At 49.2% G+C, this 18,955-nt stretch overlaps 1 protein-coding gene across 1 annotated transcript in view; it reads left to right on the top strand.

Moving 5' to 3' along the window:
* Positions 1-7,555: 7,555 nt before the first annotated feature.
* The window catches only part of LOC147646634 (uncharacterized), a 272,424-nt gene continuing 261,024 nt past the window's right edge, over positions 7,556-18,955 (top strand). Inside the window, exons 1-3 of the mRNA XM_086873203.1 lie at positions 7,556-12,724; positions 13,955-14,108; positions 17,433-17,505. Coding sequence (XP_086729329.1) covers positions 17,460-17,505 — 46 coding nt within the window. The 5' untranslated portion in view covers positions 7,556-12,724; positions 13,955-14,108; positions 17,433-17,459. The remainder of the gene's footprint in view (positions 12,725-13,954; positions 14,109-17,432; positions 17,506-18,955) is intronic.

The raw sequence follows: 18,955 nt of genomic DNA, 5'->3' as shown, positions 1-18,955 counted from the left end.
GTTGTGTGGGATTTTCCAGCAGAGGCAGCTTTTTCTCCTAACAGCATCTGGTTCAGGTGAAGGTCACCTCACACATGGATACTGGGAAGCTCCTTCTTCAGTGAGCAGGAAAGGAACCTTTGGTGTTCAGAGATCCCAGTTGTTCCCTTTCAACACCAGTATGAGCCCAGTAAGCTCCAGTATGATCCTTGTCACATGGCAGCACTCCCAGGATGGTCCCAGTTGCCTCTGGCTAGATCAACCCAGTCAGTCCCAGTATGATGCCATTGGCTCCCAGCGTGCTCCCAGTTGCTCCCAGTCACCCCCAGTATGGGGGATGATGTGCATGGTGTGTTCCCAGTCACTCTCAGATACTCCCAGTATGAGTCCAGTCACTCCCAGTATGATCCAAAATTGGATTGCTGGGAGGCTTCATGGAATCCTGGAGACCATTGTGACACTCTAGGGCCCCATGGAACCGTGGTGACACCAGGTTGCCTGGGAGTGTTGATGTGCTGCAGGGTAGGAGGGCTCTGCACAGGGAGCTGGACAGGCTGGATCCAGGGCCCAAACCCAACAAGGTGAGGTTTAACAAGTCCAAGTTCCAGGTCCTGCACTTTGGCCACAACAACCCCTGCAGTGCTACAGGCTGGGGACAGAGTGGCTGGACAGCAGCCAGGCAGAAAGGGAGCTGGGGCACTGATGGACAGCAGGCTGGGCATGAGCCAGCAGTGTGTCCAGGTGGCCAAGGAGGCCAATGGCTCCTGGCCTGGATCAGGAACAGTGTGGCCAGCAGGAGCAGGGCAGGGATTCCTCCCCTCTACTCTGCACTGGTTGGGCAGCACCTCGAGTGCTGTGTCCAGTTCTGGGCCCCCAATTTAGGAAGGCCATGGAGGGGCTTGAGTGTGTCCAGAGAAGGGCAACAAGGCTGGTGAGGGGTCTGGAGCACAAGTCCTGTAAGTGATAGTAAAAGGTCTCAAAATCTTAGAAAATTCAGGGACTTAGAAAGGAAGTTAGGTTTGGAAAGGCCTTGGAAAAGTAGGCCCTGGGAAATGTTAGGCCTTGTACTTGCTAAAGATCAGGTCAAACTGCACCTGTGTAGTCAGTAGATGATCATGATACAATTGTTAGATGTGATTGGATATAATTATTGTTTAAAGAACATGAGGAACAATGTTAGGGGGCTGGGGGGTATCACGAGAAATCCATGCTTGGGTAAAAACAATGCTTACAATAGAACAATGTAAGTTTAGTAATTAATATGTGAGTTATATAATGATAGAGTATAAAAGATGTTCAGTCCAAAACCAAGATGGGTCAGATTTGGGTCTGTGTACCCCTGACACCCAGAGCTCTTAATAATGCACCTGCATATGATCATTTGCGATTATGTCTGTTCCTGAATGCTAACCATTTCATCAGATTTTACTGGAATTTTGTGAGATATTTGTGGAATTTTATGGAATTTTGCAGGATATTGAGGATATTTTGTGAGATGTTTCTGGAATTTGGTAGGATTTTGAAAATATTTAGGGTTTTTTTTAATTTTCCAGCAATTTTGTGAAATTTTGCTGAAATTTAATGGGATTTTGAGAAAATTTAAGTAATTTTAAGGGATTTTTCTTGAATTTTCTGGGATTATCTTGAAATTTGAGGGATTTTTATTGAATTTTGTGGGATGTTGAGAAAATGTAAACATTTTTCTGGGATTTTTCTGGAATTTTGTGGGATTTTTTTGGAATGTTGTGGAATTCTCTGGACTTTTGTGGGATTTTGAAAAGACTTGAAAAATTTTGAGGGATTTTTCTGGGATTTTGTGGAAATTTGTTGAGATTTTGTGGAATGTTTCTAGAATATTGTGGGATTTTACAGGAATTTTGTGGGATATTGAGATTTTGTGGGATGTTTATGAAAATTTGTGGGATTTTGAAAAAATTTAAATAATTTTGTTAGATTTTTCTAAGACTTTGATGGGTTTTGAGGAGATATGAAGAATTTTGAGTTATTTTTCGAGACTGTGTGGAAATTTGTGGAGATTTTGTGGGATGTTTTGGGAATTTTGAGGGATTTTTCCTGGAAAATTTGTGGGATATTGAGGAGACTTGAAAAATTTTGAGGGGTTTTTCTTAAATATGGGGAATTTGAGGAGATTTTGTGGGATTTTTCTGGAATTTGGTAGGGTTTTGAGAAGATTTAGGGCGTTTTGTGGGATTTTTTCACTATTTTGTGATGCTTTTCAAGAATTTTGTGGGATTTTGAAAAAATTTAAAGAATTTTATGGGATGTTTCAGGATTTTTTTGGGATATTGAGGAGACTTGATGAATTTTGAGGAATTTTTCCTAGATTGTATGGAAATTGGAAAAGATTTTGTGGGATGTTTCTGGAATTTGGTAGGGTTTTGAGAAAATTTAGGGAATTTTGTGGGATGTTTCTGGAATTTTGTGGGATTTTTGTGGAATTTTGTGGGATTTTGAGACATGTAAAGAATTTTGTGGGACGTTTCTGGAATTTTGTGCGGTTTTTTTGGAATGTTGTGGAATATTCTGGAATTTGGTGAGATTTTGTGGGTACTTGAAGAATTTTCCAAAGATTTCCTTAGATTGTGTTTAAATTTGTAAAGTTTCTGGAATATGGTAGGGTTTTGAGAAGATTTTTCTGGAATTTTGTGGGTTGTTTGTGGAATTTGGTAGGGTTTTGAGAAGATTTAGAGTTTGTTAGGATGATTGTGGTATTTTGTGGTATTTTTCTGGAATTTTGTGGGATTTTGAGATGACTTGAAGAATTTTGAGGGATTTTTCTTAGATTGTGTGGAAATTTGCAAATATTCTGTGGGATGTTTCTGGAATTTGGTAGGATATTGTGAAAATTAAGGGAAATTTGTGGGATATTTCTGAAATTTGTGGGGTTTTTCTGGAATTTTGTGGGATGTTTCTGGAATTTTTGGGTTTTTTTCTGGAATTTTGTCAAATTTTTGTGGAAATTTGTAGGAATTTTGTGGAATTTTGAAGGATTTTGAGATGACTTAAAGAATTTTGATGTATTTTTCTTAGATTTTGTGGACATCCGTAATGATTTTGTGGGATGTTTCTGGAATTTGGTGGGGTTTGGAGACAATTTAGGGAATTTTGTGGAATTTTGACGGATTTTGAGATGACTTGAAGAATTTTGAAAGATTTTTCTTAGATTGTGTGGAAATTTGTGGAGTTTTTGTGGGACGTTTCTGGAATTTGGTAGGGTTTTAAGAAGATTTAGGGAATTTTTTGGGATGTTTCTGGAATTTTGTGTGATTTTTGTGGAATTTTGTGGGATATTGAGGAGACTTGAAGAATTTAGAGGGATTTTTCTCAGATTTTGTAGAAATTTGTGGAGATTTTGTGGGATGTTTCTGAATTTCGTAGGGTTTTGAGAAGTTTCAAGAAATTCTGTGGGGTTTTTTTTAATTTTGAGGGATTTTGAGGACATATGAACGATTTTGTGGGATTTTGGGGGTGCGCCTACAACTCCCGTGATGCTCCGCGGCACATTTAAACCGTATTATACTGGCGCCTACAGCTCCCATCATCCCCCGCGGCCCAGAGATTCCCTGTTACAGCCCCCCGAGTGCCCGCTCGGACCCCAAAGGGTCCCCAGATTTCCCCCCCTGGACCCCCAAGTGTCCCCCTGACCCCGAACTGTCCCACAGAATCCCTAAATGCCCCTCCAAGTGCGCACTCGATTCCCCTAAGTGTCCTCCAGACCCCCAAGTTCTCTCTAAATTCCCTCCCCAGACACAAAGCTGCCCCAAATGTTCCCCAGAAAAGTCTCCATGGACCCCAAAGTGCCCCCTTTTACCCCGTCTGAGAATAATTTCAAAATTATGATTAACGGGCTAAAAATAGGAGTAATTGGCATAAAGAGGGAGAAATAGAGGTCAGTTAATTAATGAAGGGAATTGTGGTACTTAGAGCCAGAGAACAATAATGTTTTTTGTTCCTGAAAAGGTATCAATTCTTTTATATAAATGCAAAAACAAGGTTATAAGAATACAGAATAATATTATTATAAAAAGTAAAATTTTATTTTTATAAATTAATTAGATTTTAATGATAAACAAAAATTGATAAATGTTCTCAATGCTTTGGGATGTCAGTCCCAGGTGGGCGATGTCAGACATGCTGAGGCTCGGGGTGAGGAGCAGGTTGTCCAAACAGGGGCAGCCCACAAGGGGCTCATTCTTCTCTGTGACCAGACCTCCTCAGGAGACATTCAGCATCAGGATTGTAAAGAGCAAATCGTGACCTCCTGATCAGTACACAAAGATGTTTTACAGTTTGAGCAGTAGAATGTTGTCACTGTAAGGGGCCTTCTTTGTTAATATACCTCATGTTGTGTCATGTTTGGTAAATACCAATGTTGTTGTACCAGCCTTGTTAATGCCACCTGGCCTTGTCTATTGCCTCTGCTGCTCCCGGCACCCCCCATGGCACCGATGACAGCACCCAGTGTGTAGATGAGCCCAACTCCCATGGGGGTAGCACCCAGTGGGATTAACATCCAAAGACCCCTAGAATCAGTGAGCCAGGGCACAAATCAGACTACAAACTACACTGAGGAGCAAGGGAGAACATTGAGCAGCTGACTGATGTTTCGGACTTTGTCACCATAACTAAACAACATTTGCTCTCCACGACTACCCAAGATTTACAGTAAACCAGAGTCTTCTAGAGGCTCTCCTGAAGGCAGAATCCCCATCTCTGCCATGTGGCAAAGCTGAACATCTCCTCCTCTGGGTCATCCATTGGGAGCAGCAGTGGTTGAGCTTCCCCCACCTAGAGCTGCCCTCAATAAATGCATTAAAAAGGAGCTGCTCTCCTTGCCTGTTCTTTTCAGAAGGACTGACCCCGTGGCAGAGTGACCCACGCTGCAGCACTGTGAGGGGGCTGTTCTCCATGGGATGGACTCAGCTTGGAGAAGTTCCTGGAGAAGTCTCCGGTGGGAGAGAGCCCAGGGTGCAGCAGGGGAACGACTCCTGTCCCTGAGCAGCGGGAAAAGCCCGGGGGATGGAGTGACCATGGCCCCATTCCCTGTGTCCCTGCACTGCCGGGGGAGGAGGCGCAGCTGGGAGGAGGGAGGGGTGGGGAAGCTGGTTTTAAGGGTCTTCCTTTACTTCTCATGATCCTGCTCAGAGTTTTTGGAGTTTTCTGCCAGAAATCTCTCTCCTCCCGCACTCATCCACAGGGGTCTGGGGCAGTTTTCCCTTTTAGGGGGAAATACTAGCTATGCACTGATGCTCCTAATTAGCGCTGGGAGAAGTGAGGCTCAGGGCTTCCCGCTGAGCCGGAGCCACCGAACACCCAGGGCAGGGAAAGGCGGGCCGGGAGCTGCGGAGAACTTTGTTTGTGTTGGGAGCTCAATGGCGGCTCGGGCCGGGCCCGTTCCAGGCCTGTTCCTCATCTCCGCCCTTCCCCTCACACAGCCCGGGGGGCCCTGAGAGCGCGGGGCGGGGCTGTGCCGTGTGCAGAGCCCAGCGCTGGCTGCGATTGGCTGCTTTTGCTGTCACTCGTGGCTCTGGCGCGCGCTGATTGGGCAGAGCGGGGACAAGCCCGGCCCCGCTGGCGCCCCCAGAGGGGCCGTGGGGCAGGAGAGCCGCCATTGCCGGAGCGTCTGTGCGGGCCCGGCAGCGGCGGCAGCGGCCGGAGCCCGGTGAGGCGGCGGCGGAGCTCGGAGGCGGCCCCAGCCATCGCAGGTGGGAGCCGCGCTCGGTTCTGCGGGGGCTCGGGGCTCGCTGCGGGCCCGGGAGGGGGCGGCAGGGGGCTGTGGCGGGTGGCTTGTGCCGTGGCCGGCCCGTGTTGGCCCTGGCGTGAGGGCACTGCGGGAGCGGCTGCCCGCGGTCTCCTTCCCGCTGGGGCCTCGGCAGGAGCCGGTGCCGGAGCAGCGCTGGCTCGTCCCGGTTCGTGTCGGTAGCCCGGAGGTGGCTGCGCTGTGCCCGGGGCTGGGCGGGCAAATTCCCGGCGCCAGAGGTTTGTGTGGCCAAAGGAGGCAGAGGAGCGATGTGAGAGTGACTTTATTGCTGCCCAAAGGGAGAGGCCGTGGGGCATTTGCCGTGCGCTCTCTCCAGCTGCTGGAGGACGCGGCCTCGTTTTTGTCCTGATTTTCCCGGCCGCGTGTCCCTGTCCCTTTCCCCACTGGCGGAGGTGCTTGGAAGGTTCAGACTTCCCCATCTGCCTCCTGCATGTCCCGGTTAATATGTACCCACCACTTTTGTATAATATCCGATATTGATGGCTCTGTTAAGTCTTTGTTCTTCTAGAAGTTCAGGAATTTAGCGGGACTTTGTCAGAGCAGCGGTCCTTGTCAATTGGTAACATTTTCTGAAACTGATGCTTTCTCCCATTGCTTCCGTATGTGCAAGTCCCTGGCCCTATCTGCAAGCAGATTCACTCATTGACTCTGTTTTTTCTTCCTGGGTGTTCTTTGATTTTGGGATTGCTCTCAGTGCCCTCATTCTCTGTCCTTTTGTAGCCGTTTGTGGCTCAGGAGGCCTGGCTGCCCCCTGCATCCCCTTGCTCAGCTGCTGAATGAGCTGCACTCAGCAAGGTGCCGTGCATGGTGAAAAGATGAGAGTTGCTGTAGAACATAAGAGGAGAAACTGCATTCGTTTAACCCATGGTCTGCCAGGGAACCACAGAAATGTTGCCCATGCCCATCCTTTCCACATTTGGACCAGTACATGAGCTCTTTTCTTCTATCCTTTGTTATCTGTTTCTCCACTTTACCTTTGTAATCTATTTGCCAACAGCAGTTTGAGTCATTTAACTTTGCACAAACTCTGCCTCCTTTTCCTGCTGACAGATAATGTGACTCTATCCCATGGTGAAATGTGTTCCTTATCTGAGTGGATTGGTTGGGAAGAAAGTCAGGAACTGGAGCTGTCTGGTTGGGGATTATTTTGAGGACATCATGTAATCTAATTATACCATGGAAATGATAAATTAGTTCTCTGGCTCCAGATATGAATTTGTTAGGGTTCCCAGGGGCTGGCCCATGGTGTTGCAGGATTTGTTCTGGTGGCTGTTTGTCTTTTCCCCATTTTTGGGTATTCCCTCCAGCCATGGTTGCATCAATTTTGGGCTTTTCTCTGATTAAATCAGCACATACTTGGATTCCCAACTGATTTCCCTTAACTTGGGGTAGCAAAAAAACCCCCAGTGCTCTAATTCACCCTGGATAACATAGAAAGTGAGAGCACAAGTTGGGGTGGGGAGTGGGATGATTCCTCCCCCATTTTTTATAGTGAAGTTTTCACAACAATCTCCATTTGCAGTTTTCCTTTTCAGCTTAACCAATTTCTGTGTCAGAGTCAGATATCCTCACTATTGGCTCTGCCTTTAGCTGTGCAAATTCCCGTTGTGCCCCCAGGCAGAGCTTGGGGTGAGGGGCAGAGGAATTCAGGCCAATTCCTCCCCCAGGCAGGAACACCCTGGTACATTGTCCAGGCTTTGCCCCAGAGGTGTTAATTTGCATTTCTAAAGCTCCTCTGCTGGCTGCCTGGAATGAAGCTTCTCTTCCAGGGCAGCCATGGGATGACTCACATGGAGAGCTCCCTCCCCCATCTGCTGTTTCTTTGTTGTTTTTTTTTTAACAATTTTCTATTAACTGTTTCCATTTTAAAGGGCCACCTTTCCAACTCTTCTAGTTTTCAAAATGCAGCTTAAAGGTGAACATGGAAAAACCCATACCATAATGTTGCCATCACTACGAGCCACACACAAACATAAAAACAAAAATTAGAAAGAAATCAAGTATTTTCTTTTTCTTCTCTTCTGACTAAAAACTGATTCTCACACCCCTGGCCCAAACAGAACTGACAATAGAAAAGTAGAATTATTATGAAAAATTCTTCTAATGGTGTAATCCTTTCACTGAAACTGTGAAAAGCAAAAACTCTCCAATAATGTCATTAGAGAAATAAAGCATTCCTTGATTCTGAACAGAATCATTTCAACCACACATAGTCTGCATGTGCAGACAAAATCATTCCATGACATAGGAGTTTTACTAGATGTTTCCTAAACTTTATACAGTCTGAACCCATAGAAATCCATTGGTTTAGTGTTCATTGTTTCCAAGGTGTGGAGTCCTTAGTGTTTGGTTTCCTGTTGCACCCGGATTTCTGTGTCTCTGATGTGAATTAGGTCTGCACTCCTGGATTTCCTGCTCAGCCTTTTCCAGACCAGGTGTCTCCAGCTGTGCCAGGGCAGTGTCTGGGGTAGATGTTGGTTGATGTTTGCTGCTGGGCCTTGATGTTCTGTTGATGGTCGTTGTCTTTGTGGGAATCTTTTGGGCTGTTCCCAGTCTGTTGAGATGTTAAGTTCATCTCTGCTAAGAGGTGGAACATCCCTTAAAAGAAAAACCCTTTAAAATTCCTTTCCCCAAGGCAAATGCAAACCAAGCCTGACTGGAGAAATCAAATAAAAAATAATTTTACACCTGGTATATTTTCCAATACTCTAATCCCAGCCAGCCCAGAGTGTGAGTGTAATTGAGAGCCAGAGTGGAATTCTCCCGGTGCCTTCCCCAGCAGCTGTGGCGAGGGCAGGCACAGAAAGCCCTGAAGCTCCAGCAGTGCCAGCCAGGATTGTCCCGCAGGGGCTGGAGATGCCAAAGGAGGGTGCCCAGGCCGAGGATTTCAGCAGAGGATCTGTGGGCAGCCCCAGGGGCTTCCCCCGCTGGGGAGCCCTGGCTGCTGCTGCCTTGCCTTCAGTGCAGGCTCAGGGGCGGCTCCCATCCTCCTGCTGCAGCCGGGAAATCCAAATCTGCGGGGCTTCAGAGCCCTTGAGCCGAGGCTGAGGGGTCCCCCCGTGTTCAGCTGTGCTGGGGCTGTTTCTGTGCTCAGGGACACTTGGAATGGGCCGTGCCACTTGGCCACCAGAGCTGCTTCTTTCCACTGCTTCGGCAGGACCCGATGTCCTGCTTGGGTGTGTCGCAGTAGAGATGGACAATGACACCTGTTTCTTCTTCCACCATAGCCAAAGCTTTATTGCACACAGCTTATATTTACATGGTTATCAGAAGGCACCGTGCTTAATTCCAGTTGGTTGGGAACTCAGTTCACTGGTTGGTAATGGTGAGTGTACACGTCAATCCAAACTTTTCTCTCTAACAATGTTTTCATACTTTTTCTACTGATTCCCATGGGACAGATCCCTTGTTACTACAGGTGCACTTGTTTTTCTCCCCAAGAATAGTTTGTTATGTTAACAAACTTTTCATTCTCAAGATGTTTTTGCCTGGGAACTTATCAGGCCAGCTGCTAGCTACACTAAGCCCGCGTAACAAATCCTAAACCATGATTTTACAAGTCCTTTCTTTTGTAAGGTTTTACCTTTATGTGACAGGGTGTTGTGGACAGCAAAGTCCAAAGGTGGGTGTGTCTCAAATCTCTCCCAGCCCGGGTCTGGATCTCTCTCAATTCAATGCAGGCATGGGTTTCTCCCCAGCCCCCTCTCCAGGCTGTTCAAACAGGAGGCTGGGTTAAACCCTTCCCCTGTCCTCAATTCTAAATCCTCCTGTGCCACTGAACAAGTTTCATACTGCAGTCACCGTGCTCTGCTCATCCATTTAGGGGCTCTGTTGGGGTACATGGGAGAAGGTGAGGAGGGGTCCCCGGGGGTCGTGTCCCCCCTTGGGAGCGCCTGTGACTCCCCCATGTCCCCCCCATGCCGGGCTCACCCCCTTTTGTCTCTGCCAGAGCTCCTGACCCAGCTCCTGCTGTGCCCTGGGAGGGGCTTTGGGGAGCCCCCCTGGGACCCCTTGGATCCCCATTCCTGGGCCCTGGGACCCCCCCGCATCTCCTTCCCCAGCTCCGGGACCCCCTGCACCCCCTTCTCCTGCACCAACAGCGCCCTGCACCCCCTTTCCCGGGGATCCTCCCCTGGCAGCCCCTGGATCCCCCGGTTCCGTCAGCCCGGGGACCCCCGGAGCCCCATTCCCGGCCATCCCGGGGCACCGCACCCCCAGGCCTCCCTTTCCAGGGAAAGCCGAGCTGGGCACGGGGCTCTCCAGCCGCTCTGGCATTTCTGATCACCCAAAGGAGAGGGAGAGAGCAGCAGAGAGAGAGGGAAGGAGATCGGGAATCGGGGCTCGGGCTCCCAGCGCCCGCTCCTGCTCCGCCGGGGCTGGGGAGCCGCAGCCGCAGGAAAAATGGGATCTGCGGATCCCGGGGCTTCCCCCGCTTTGGGCCGAAGCCGGCGGGTTCCAGGCAGAGTTTGGGCGCAGGGCCCGGGAGTTCAGCCCAGTTTGTCCCGGGGGTCCCGCAGTGCGCGGCCGAGGAGGGTCCCGGGGGATCCCGGGAGGGGATCCAGGGGAATTCCCTGGAATTGCCCCGTCCCCTCCCCCCGCGCTCCCTCGGGCACTTTCGCTTCCGCCTTGGCCGCCCTGCGCCGCCGGGATCTGCCCGGCGACCGGTGACGTCACTGCAGCCTCGGGCTGCCACTGGCGGGCAGCAAAGAGCGGCGCCAATGGCGGGGCCAGCGGGGAGCTGCAGATGCTGCAGCAGCGGCACAGCCAGAGCGGGGCTGAGCGGGGGGAGCCGGGGCTGGGGGATCTGTGGGGCTGCGATGGCAACTGTGGCACCGCCATGGGGATCCCTGAGATCCAGGCTGAGGGATTAACAAATTCCCTGGCTCACAGCTGCAGGGAATGTCTCCGGAAATATGTCAGATATGGGCGGGAGGTGCTGGAGTGTAAAGGTGGGGAGGGCAGAATTCCCATGGGAATATGGGAATGCAAATGTGGGATTTGGGAGGGCAAAATTTGGGAATGTGGCAATTCCCACGGAAATTCCATGGATGGATCTCAGACATCGCACTCCCACGGGATCTCCGTGAATGGATCCCGCTGCTGTCCCATTCCCATGGGAATTCTGTGGATGGATCTCACTGCCATTCCATTCCCATAGAATTCCATGGGCAATCTTCCCATCCCGCAGCCATGGGAGCTCCAATCCGGTTCCCCTCCAAACCCATCCTGGGGATCACCCTGTTCTTTGCCCTTCCCACCCCCCACAAGACTCCTGGGGGTCCCCCCTGACCCACCCAGTGCCCCCAAACTCTTCCTGGTCCCTCTTCTTTCCCCCATAACGGGAATTCCTGGGAGTCCCCCCGTGTCCCCTCCCCCAGGACTTTCTGGGTCCCACCCGACCTGTCCGTGCACCCCCAGATTTCTTCCACAGCCCCCCTGTGATGGTGGAGGGTGGGGGCCGAGTGCTGGTGCCCCCCTGCCTGCAGCAGATCCAGCGCTGAGGGCAGTTCGAGGGGTCCCTCAGCATTTGGGGTCCCTGGGATTTGGGGTGACCCCCCGGCCCCCCCAGGATCTCCCTGAACACGCTGATGCTGCCCATGCACAGTGAGAAGGTTCAAACCCGGCATGGGGTCCCCAGCACTGCCACCCGCATTGCCCAGGTACCCCCAAGCCTGCCGAGAACCCCCAAATCCCCCGGGACACCCCAACCTCCCCGGGATCCCAAACATAGCCCTGGATGCTCCAAAAACTCCCCAAAACCACAAAACCCCATAGAGACATTGAGAAGGTTCATACCTGGCATGGGGTCCCCATGTCCATCACCAGCAGGTTCCCCAAAACAGCCTTGAGATCCCAAATTCCACTCCCGGGATCGCCCAAATTCCCCCATCAGGACCCCTGTAAACCCCCTTGAGAACCCCCCAAAAATCACCGTGGCCCCAAAAACACCCAGAACTTCTGAAAAACCCCAGGAACCCCTCATGAAGGTTTATACCGAGCACGGGATCCCCATGGACACCATCGGCATCACCCAGGTACCCCCAACCCCTCCCGGGACCCCCAACCCCTCCCGGGCTCCACTGCCGGAACCAACGGGAGCGGTGTTGCCCTTTTAAGAGGAGTTACAGTGGGACCCGACAACACCGGGGGTCCTTAAAGCGGCCATGGTAGAGAGAACCCCCAAAATCCACCCTGGGGGACAAAACATCCCCTACAAGGGCTTGGGGTGGGGACACCCCTAAAAATGTCACTTAAAGCCGTCATGATCCCCCCTCAAAAGGGGCTTGTGGGGCTGCGGTCGCACAAACACCCTAAAATGGGGAGGAAAAAACACCCCTGTAGTGGTGGGATCCCCCCCAAAAAACCTGAAAAAGAGAAAAACTCCTCTTGAGAGGGGCCTGAAGACCCTGGAAGGCCCTGGAAGAGGGACAAGATCCCCTCCTGGGCTGGGGCCTCCCCGAGCCGGGAACTCTCCCATTCCTGCACTCGGGGGAGCCCCGAACGACGGCGGCTCCTGGGCTGAGCCCCCCTCAGCCGGGGCTGCGGGGGGAACTGGGGGGGCTGGGACGGGGCTTGGGGCTCCTGGGGTGAACTGGGGGACCCTCAGTGCTCCCACTTCCCCCTGTTCCCCTGTCCCGCCCCGTTCCCATTGTTCCCCCAAAGCTCCGCTGCCCCCAGCTCGGTTTGGGGGGGACCCAGCCCTTTCCCATCGTGGCCCGGCCCGGCCCCGCTCACCCGAGGGCTCCGAACCGCGCCCAGGGACAGAGGAGGGACAGAGGAGGAGGAAGAGGAGGGACAGAGGAGGAGGAAGAGGAGGGACAGAGGAGGAGGAAGAGGAGGAGCAGGAGGAGGAAGAGGAGGAGCAGGAGGAGGAAGAGCTGGAGCAGGCAGAGGAGGCTCCACCTGCGCTCCCCGCTCTCTGCATCTGCAGCTCCTTCGGGACCATCGCCCCCCATCCCGCAGGTGCCCGGGGAGGGGGAGCTCGCCCCAAATACCCCGGGGCTCCCTGGCTTTGGGGTTTTTGGGGGGGATGTTTGGGGATGGCAGGGCTCCAGAGCCGAGCCGCAGATGCCCCTCGGGGGCACCCTGGGGGTCCCCGGGAGGTGTTTTTGGGGGGTCCCGGTGGCGGTGGCGGCAGAGCCCCGGCAAAGGGGCCGGGGGGATGCGGGTCCGGCATGGCCGGGAAAGGGGTCCGGGGCTCCCGGTGCCGGCAGTGGCTGCTCCCAGCATTGCCCAGTTGCTCACCCCGTGTGGCTCCAGTTTCCTGTGAGCCCCACGATAAGCCAAATCACTCCCAGTCATTCCCTATTAGAGTACAATTTGTCTCCATTTTATCCCATTTTCCAGATTTTTATCCCATTTTTGCTCTATTTTTTCTAATTTTTCCTCATTTTCATAACAATTTTCCCAATTTTTATCCTATTTTTTATTTTTCCCCAATTTTCCCCCTTTTTTTTCCTTTTTCCCTCAATTTCCCTTTTTTTATCTCATTTGTCCTCATTTTTTCCCAGTTTTTCTGATTTTTTTCCTATTTTTCCTCCATTTTTACTCAAATCGTTCCCCATGTTTTCCTATTTTTCCCATTTTTTTTTCCGTTTTTAATCTATTATTTCCCCATTTTACCCTATTTTTGCTCCATTTTCTTCCAGTTTTTTCCCCATGTTTACTCCTATTTTCCCCAATTTCTACCATTTTTCCCCCATTTTTGCCTCCTCTTTACCATTTTTATTCCCATTTTTATCCCAGTTTTCCTTATGCCCCCCCCCCCCCATTTTTATCCTGGTTTTATCTCATTTTTCCACAATTTTATCCTAATTTTCTTCCCTTTCTTTCTCCCATTTTTCCCAATTTTCCTCCATTTCCATCTCATTTTCCTCAAATTTTTCCTATTTTTATCCCATTTTTTCCCTATTTTTTCCCCATTTTTCCCTATTTTCCTCTATTTTGCTCCATTTTTCCTCCCATTTTTCTCACTTTTCCCCCATATTTTTGTAGTTTTCCCCAACTTTTCCCCATTCTTCCTCAATTTCTATCTTATTTTTCCCCATTTCCCATTATCTTCGCCATTTAATTATCTCAAAAATTGAAATTTGGGGGATAAATAGAAATTTTGGTGGGAAAAAAGGGTGCTTTGGGGGCAAAACTCCATGAATTTGAATCACAGCTTTCCCGTGATTTTTCCATGATTTCCAGCTGGAAGGAGGCGTGGGATTCATCTGAACATTCTGGAAGCTGGAATAGGACCAGGCCATCAACCTTCCCAAAAATTTTGACCAGCTCATCTGAAATTCCACCTTTCCCCTCTCCCTGGATTCCCAGATCTGGAAATTCTTCTACAACCTCCCAGGCACGCAATTCCCAAAATTCCATGGAAAAATGGGATAGGGGGATTTCATCCTGTTCTTTTCCTGATTTTCCCCAATTTTTTTCTCTTTTTGTTTTTTTTCTTATTTTTTCCTGATTTTTCCCTCATTTTCCCCTGAATTTTTCCCATTTTTTTCCCCATTTTTTTCTGATTTTTTCCTCTTCTATTCCCAAAGTTTTCTGTCTTTTTCCCAACTTTTTCTCTAATTTTTCTGTAATTTTTCTGGTTTTTCCCATTTTTTTCACGATTTTTTCCCCTGTTTTACCCATTTTCTTTTCCTGATTTTCCTGCAATTTTTTTCTTTTTCTTTTTTTTTTTTTTTATTTTTTTCCCTGATTTTTTTTCAGGTTTTATTCCCTTTTTCTTTTCCTGATTTTTTCCTCATTTTTCAAACAATTTTTCTCAAATATTTTTAAAATTTTTTTCCTGATTTTTCCCTCTGATTTGTCCCAATATTTCCCCTTTTTTTTCCTAATTTTTCTGATTTTTTCCTGTTTGTTTCCTTGATATTTCTTGGTTTTTTCCCAATTTTTTTCCCATTTTTCCAAAGTTTTTTCCCTCACTTTCTTTTCCTGATTTTTTCCTTGATTTGTTTCCTTGATTTTCCCCAGTTTTTTCCCAGTCTTCTTCCTCTTTCTTTTTCTGATTTTTCCCTGTTTTTTCCCAATTCTTTTCCTAAATTTTTTTCTTGATTTTTCCCCGTTTTTTCCTGACTTTTCCCTCTTCTTTTCGCAATTTATTCCTCATCGTTCCCCGATTTTTTTCACAATTTGTCCCTGATTTTTCCCTGTATTTCCTAATTTTTTTACTGATTTTTCCTAATTTTTTCCAGGTTTCTTCCCTCTTTTCTTGATTTTACCCAATTTTTTCTCAATATTTTTCCTGATTTTCCCTTATTTTTTTTCATAATATTTTCAATGATTTTTTTTTATTTTCCTGATTTTTTTTTCCAATTTTTTCCCATTTTTTTTCTCAAACTTTTCCTTGATTTTTGTGTTTTTTCCTTTTTTTCCCATTTTTTTCCAGATTTTTCCCTTATCCTTTCCCTAATTTTTCTGGTTTTCCTCAATTCTTTCCTGATTTTTTTTCATTTTTTTTTTCTGATTTTTCCAGATATTTTTATCCTTGTCCATTTCATTTCCCTGATTTTCCCGTGATTTTCCTTTTTTTCCACATTTTTTCTCTGATTTTTTCCCAATTATTTTCCAGATTTTTTTGCAATTTTTTTTCTCAAATATTTTTGGTTTTTCCTTCATTTTTCCAATATTTTTCCTAATTTTTTCCTGATTTTTCCCAGGGTCTTTTCGGCTTTCTTTTCCTGATGTTTTCCCTGATTTCTCACAATTTTTCACAATTTTTTTCATGTATTTCCCACTTTTTTCTGATTCTTCTCTTTTCCTTTTCCAATTCGTTTCTAGCTTTTTCCCAATTTCTTCTCAAATTTTCCTAGTTTTTACCTGATTTTTCCTGTGATTTTTCCCATTTCTTTCCAGATTTTATTCCTCTTTCTTTTATGGATCTTCCCCAGTTTTTCCAAGTTCTTTCCCAGTTTTTTTCCTGATTTCCCCAATATTCTTTCCAATTTTCCCTGGTTTTTCCTGATTTTTCCCCCATTTTTTCTGATTTTTCCCAAATTTTTTTCCACTTTCTTTTCCTGACTTTTTTCCCCAATTTTTCCCCATTTTTTCCTTGAGTTTTCTCTTTTTTTCCCCCCAAATTTTTCCTGGTTTTCCCCAATTTTTTCAAATTTTCCCATTTTTCCCAAATTTTTCCCAATTTTTTCCTGATTTTCCCCTGATGTTTTTGGATTTCACCCTGATACTTTTCTGGTTTTTCCCTGAATTTTCCCTTCCATTTTCCTTGAATTTATCCTGGGTTTTTTTTTGTTTTTTCCCCAATTTTCCAGTTTCCTTCACACTCCCAGTCTAATCCCAGTCACTCCCAGTATGAGGCCAGTGGCCCCCAGTTGCTCCCTGGCAGTGCCACTGTGACCCCAGTAGCCTCCAGTGTGATCCCTGGGACTCCCTGTCTCTCCCAGTATATCCCAGTCAGCCCCAGCACGCTCCCAGTCAATACCAGCTTTTCCCAGTTGCTCTCAGCATGATTCCAGTTGTTCCCAGCCACTCCCAGTCAATCCCAGTATGATTCCAGTCACCCTCAGTGGGATCCCAGTGCCCCTCAGCATGGGCCCAGCTGCTCCCAGTATGATCCCAGTGTGATGTCAGTACACATCATAAAGTTGTGACATCATATAGATGTCAGTACACATCCAATACAGTTCCAGTCATTGCCAGTGTGATCACAGGATGATCCCAGTCCAAACCAGTCCCTGCCAGTGCTGCCACTCCAGGGATCCCCCAGCCCTCTCTGCGTTCCCCCCTCCCACATCTCCCCAGAGGAGCCCCAAGGGCTGGCAGTCCCCAGCCAGGGTCCCCAGCCAGCCCCAGGTTGGATCTGCAGCCCCCAATTTTCCCAGTTTCCCTCTCCTTTTCCCCGGGCCGGGTTCCCCCCGTCCCCAGCGGGTGGGAGCAGCGGAGAGCCCCGCGCTGCCCATCCCGACCTGTCCCGGCTCCATCCCCGCTCCTGCCGTGGGCTGTGAGGGGTTTGGGAACGGGGCACCGAGGGTGTCGCTGCTCCTGGGGGAGGAGGAGGAGGGATGGAAGAGGAGGGATGAAGAAGGAGAGCGAGAAGAAATGGAAGTAGGAGAAGGTTGGGATAGGGAGGAGGAGCGGGAGGAAGAGGAGGGACAAAGGAGTATCAGGGAAAGTAGAAGGAACCACGAGGTGGAGCATTACCCAAATTCACAGCCCCTCACCCATGGGATCATCACCCCCCCTCCATCCTATAGGTGCCCAGGGAGGGGGAGCTTGGCCCAGATATCCTGGGGGGTTCCTGGGGTGTTTTTTTTGGGGGGATGTTTGGAGAATGAAGAACTCCAAAGCTGAGCAGAAAATGCCCCTTGGGGGAACACTGGGGGTCCCACAATCCATAAGTGGGGAGATGGAAACAGGGGGAGCTTTTTGGATTCCTGGCACTCCCAGCAGCCTGGGGAGGGCAGGGACTGAGCAGACAGGGGAACCCCCAGTACAAGCGTGACCCCCAGCAGCTGGGACAGGGGGGAAACTCTGAACACCAAAAGGGAGAGACCAGAGATGAAGAACTCCTGGGAAACATTTTCAGGGCTGAATCTTGGTGTTTGGGAGGTTTTTATAGACTCCAGAGGCTTGGTGACTTCTAGAGATGAACTTGCACAGGGGGAGCCCCCTAACCCAATGTGCTCATGAACTGTATTTTTCCCCAAACCAGGATTTCCCATTCCCAAACCTTGGCTGGATGGAGAAGGAGGCTGCGAGGAAGATGTCCCAGGACACCGAGGCAGGTGAGGAGGAAGTCAGTGCCCCTTTCCCCCTCTCTCCTGCTCCATCTCCCAGCCCAGCCTGGCCCCCGGCTGCAGGACAACCCCGCTGCCAACGCCGTCCTGCCGGGGACGCACTGGGGGGATCTCCTTCCCCTTCCCTCTGGCACGGAGGCAAATCCCATCCTCTCCTTGTCCTTCCTCCCCCAGACAAGGAGCTGAGGATGGAGACCAGGGAGGACAAATCCCCACAGCAGAACCTCATGGAAGAGGCCGTTTTGAGCAGCGCCACAGTGCAGGAATCCAATGGGGAGCAAAAGCTTCAGAGATCCCACAGGAGGAGGGGCTCCAAACCCATCCCAGGGTGCTCTGAGGAGGAAAGACCCACCCTGTGCCGGGAAGGCGGCCGGAGATCCAGCCAGGGCTCTGAGCTGGTGGTCCATGAGCAGCTTCAGGATGGGGAGAAGCCCTACAAGTGCTTGGAGTGTGGGAAGAGCTTCAGCCAGAGGAAAACCCTGATCCGCCACCAGATGATCCACACTGGGGAATGGCCCTACAAGTGTGAGGAATGTGGGAAGGGCGTCAGCTGCAACTCCCAACTCATCCATCACCAGCGCATCCACACTGGGGAGAGGCCCTACGAGTGTCCTGAGTGTGGGAAGAGGTTTCAGAGGAGCTCCAATCTCCTCCTGCACCAGCGGATTCACACGGATGAGAGGCCCTTCCGCTGCCCTGACTGCAGGAAGGGCTTCAAGCACAAATCCAACCTCATCAACCACCGGCGCATCCACACTGGGGAGAGGCCCTATGAGTGTCCCCAGTGTGGGAAGAGCTTCTCCAGGAGCTCTGCCTTGACCCAACACCAACAGAGGCACCGGTAAGGGAAGCCCTGTGAGTGCCCCAAGTGCAAGAAGAGCTTCGTGCGCTTCCCTGGCTCCATCCCCCATCAGAGGACCCACATTGGGCAGAGCCCTGATGACCCACGTTCCCAGTGATCTGTGTTGGGAACACACTGGGCTGGTGGTCATTTTATTTTGGTTCTATCTTTTGATTCATTTTCATCCCTTTAAAACAGACAAAACTGGGGTAAAAGTCTGCAAATTCATCAAAGGCATCTAAAGCCTCACTTTCTACTAGTGCTTTGAGGGAATCTGGGATTAAAAGAGATACTTGGGAGGACTTGGGGATTGTGGTGCTATCTGTTGTAGTTTTCTTCATTTCTTGTCACTCAAAGAGATGAGAGGGTTCAATCTGTCACCTCAAAACCACTCAATGCCACTGAATTCTACTCATTCCCACCCAGAATTCCTGGATTCTACAGCCCCTCAGGGTGTGTTGCCTTAAGTTTTAGCTTTCATCTTTCATATTCTGCACTGCCTGGGTTTACAGTTTGGAACTTCCTATTAAGTGTTAGTGAGCTCTCTTCACAGAGTAGGTAGACAAAACAATTCCTTTTCTAGCTTGATACCAAGGG

Source organism: Cyanistes caeruleus, unplaced genomic scaffold, assembly GCF_971803275.1.
Source record: "Cyanistes caeruleus unplaced genomic scaffold, bCyaCae1.hap1.1 HAP1_SCAFFOLD_89, whole genome shotgun sequence".
Lineage (NCBI taxonomy): Eukaryota > Metazoa > Chordata > Aves > Passeriformes > Paridae > Cyanistes > Cyanistes caeruleus.
This window is presented reverse-complemented; position numbering and strand designations above follow the sequence as displayed.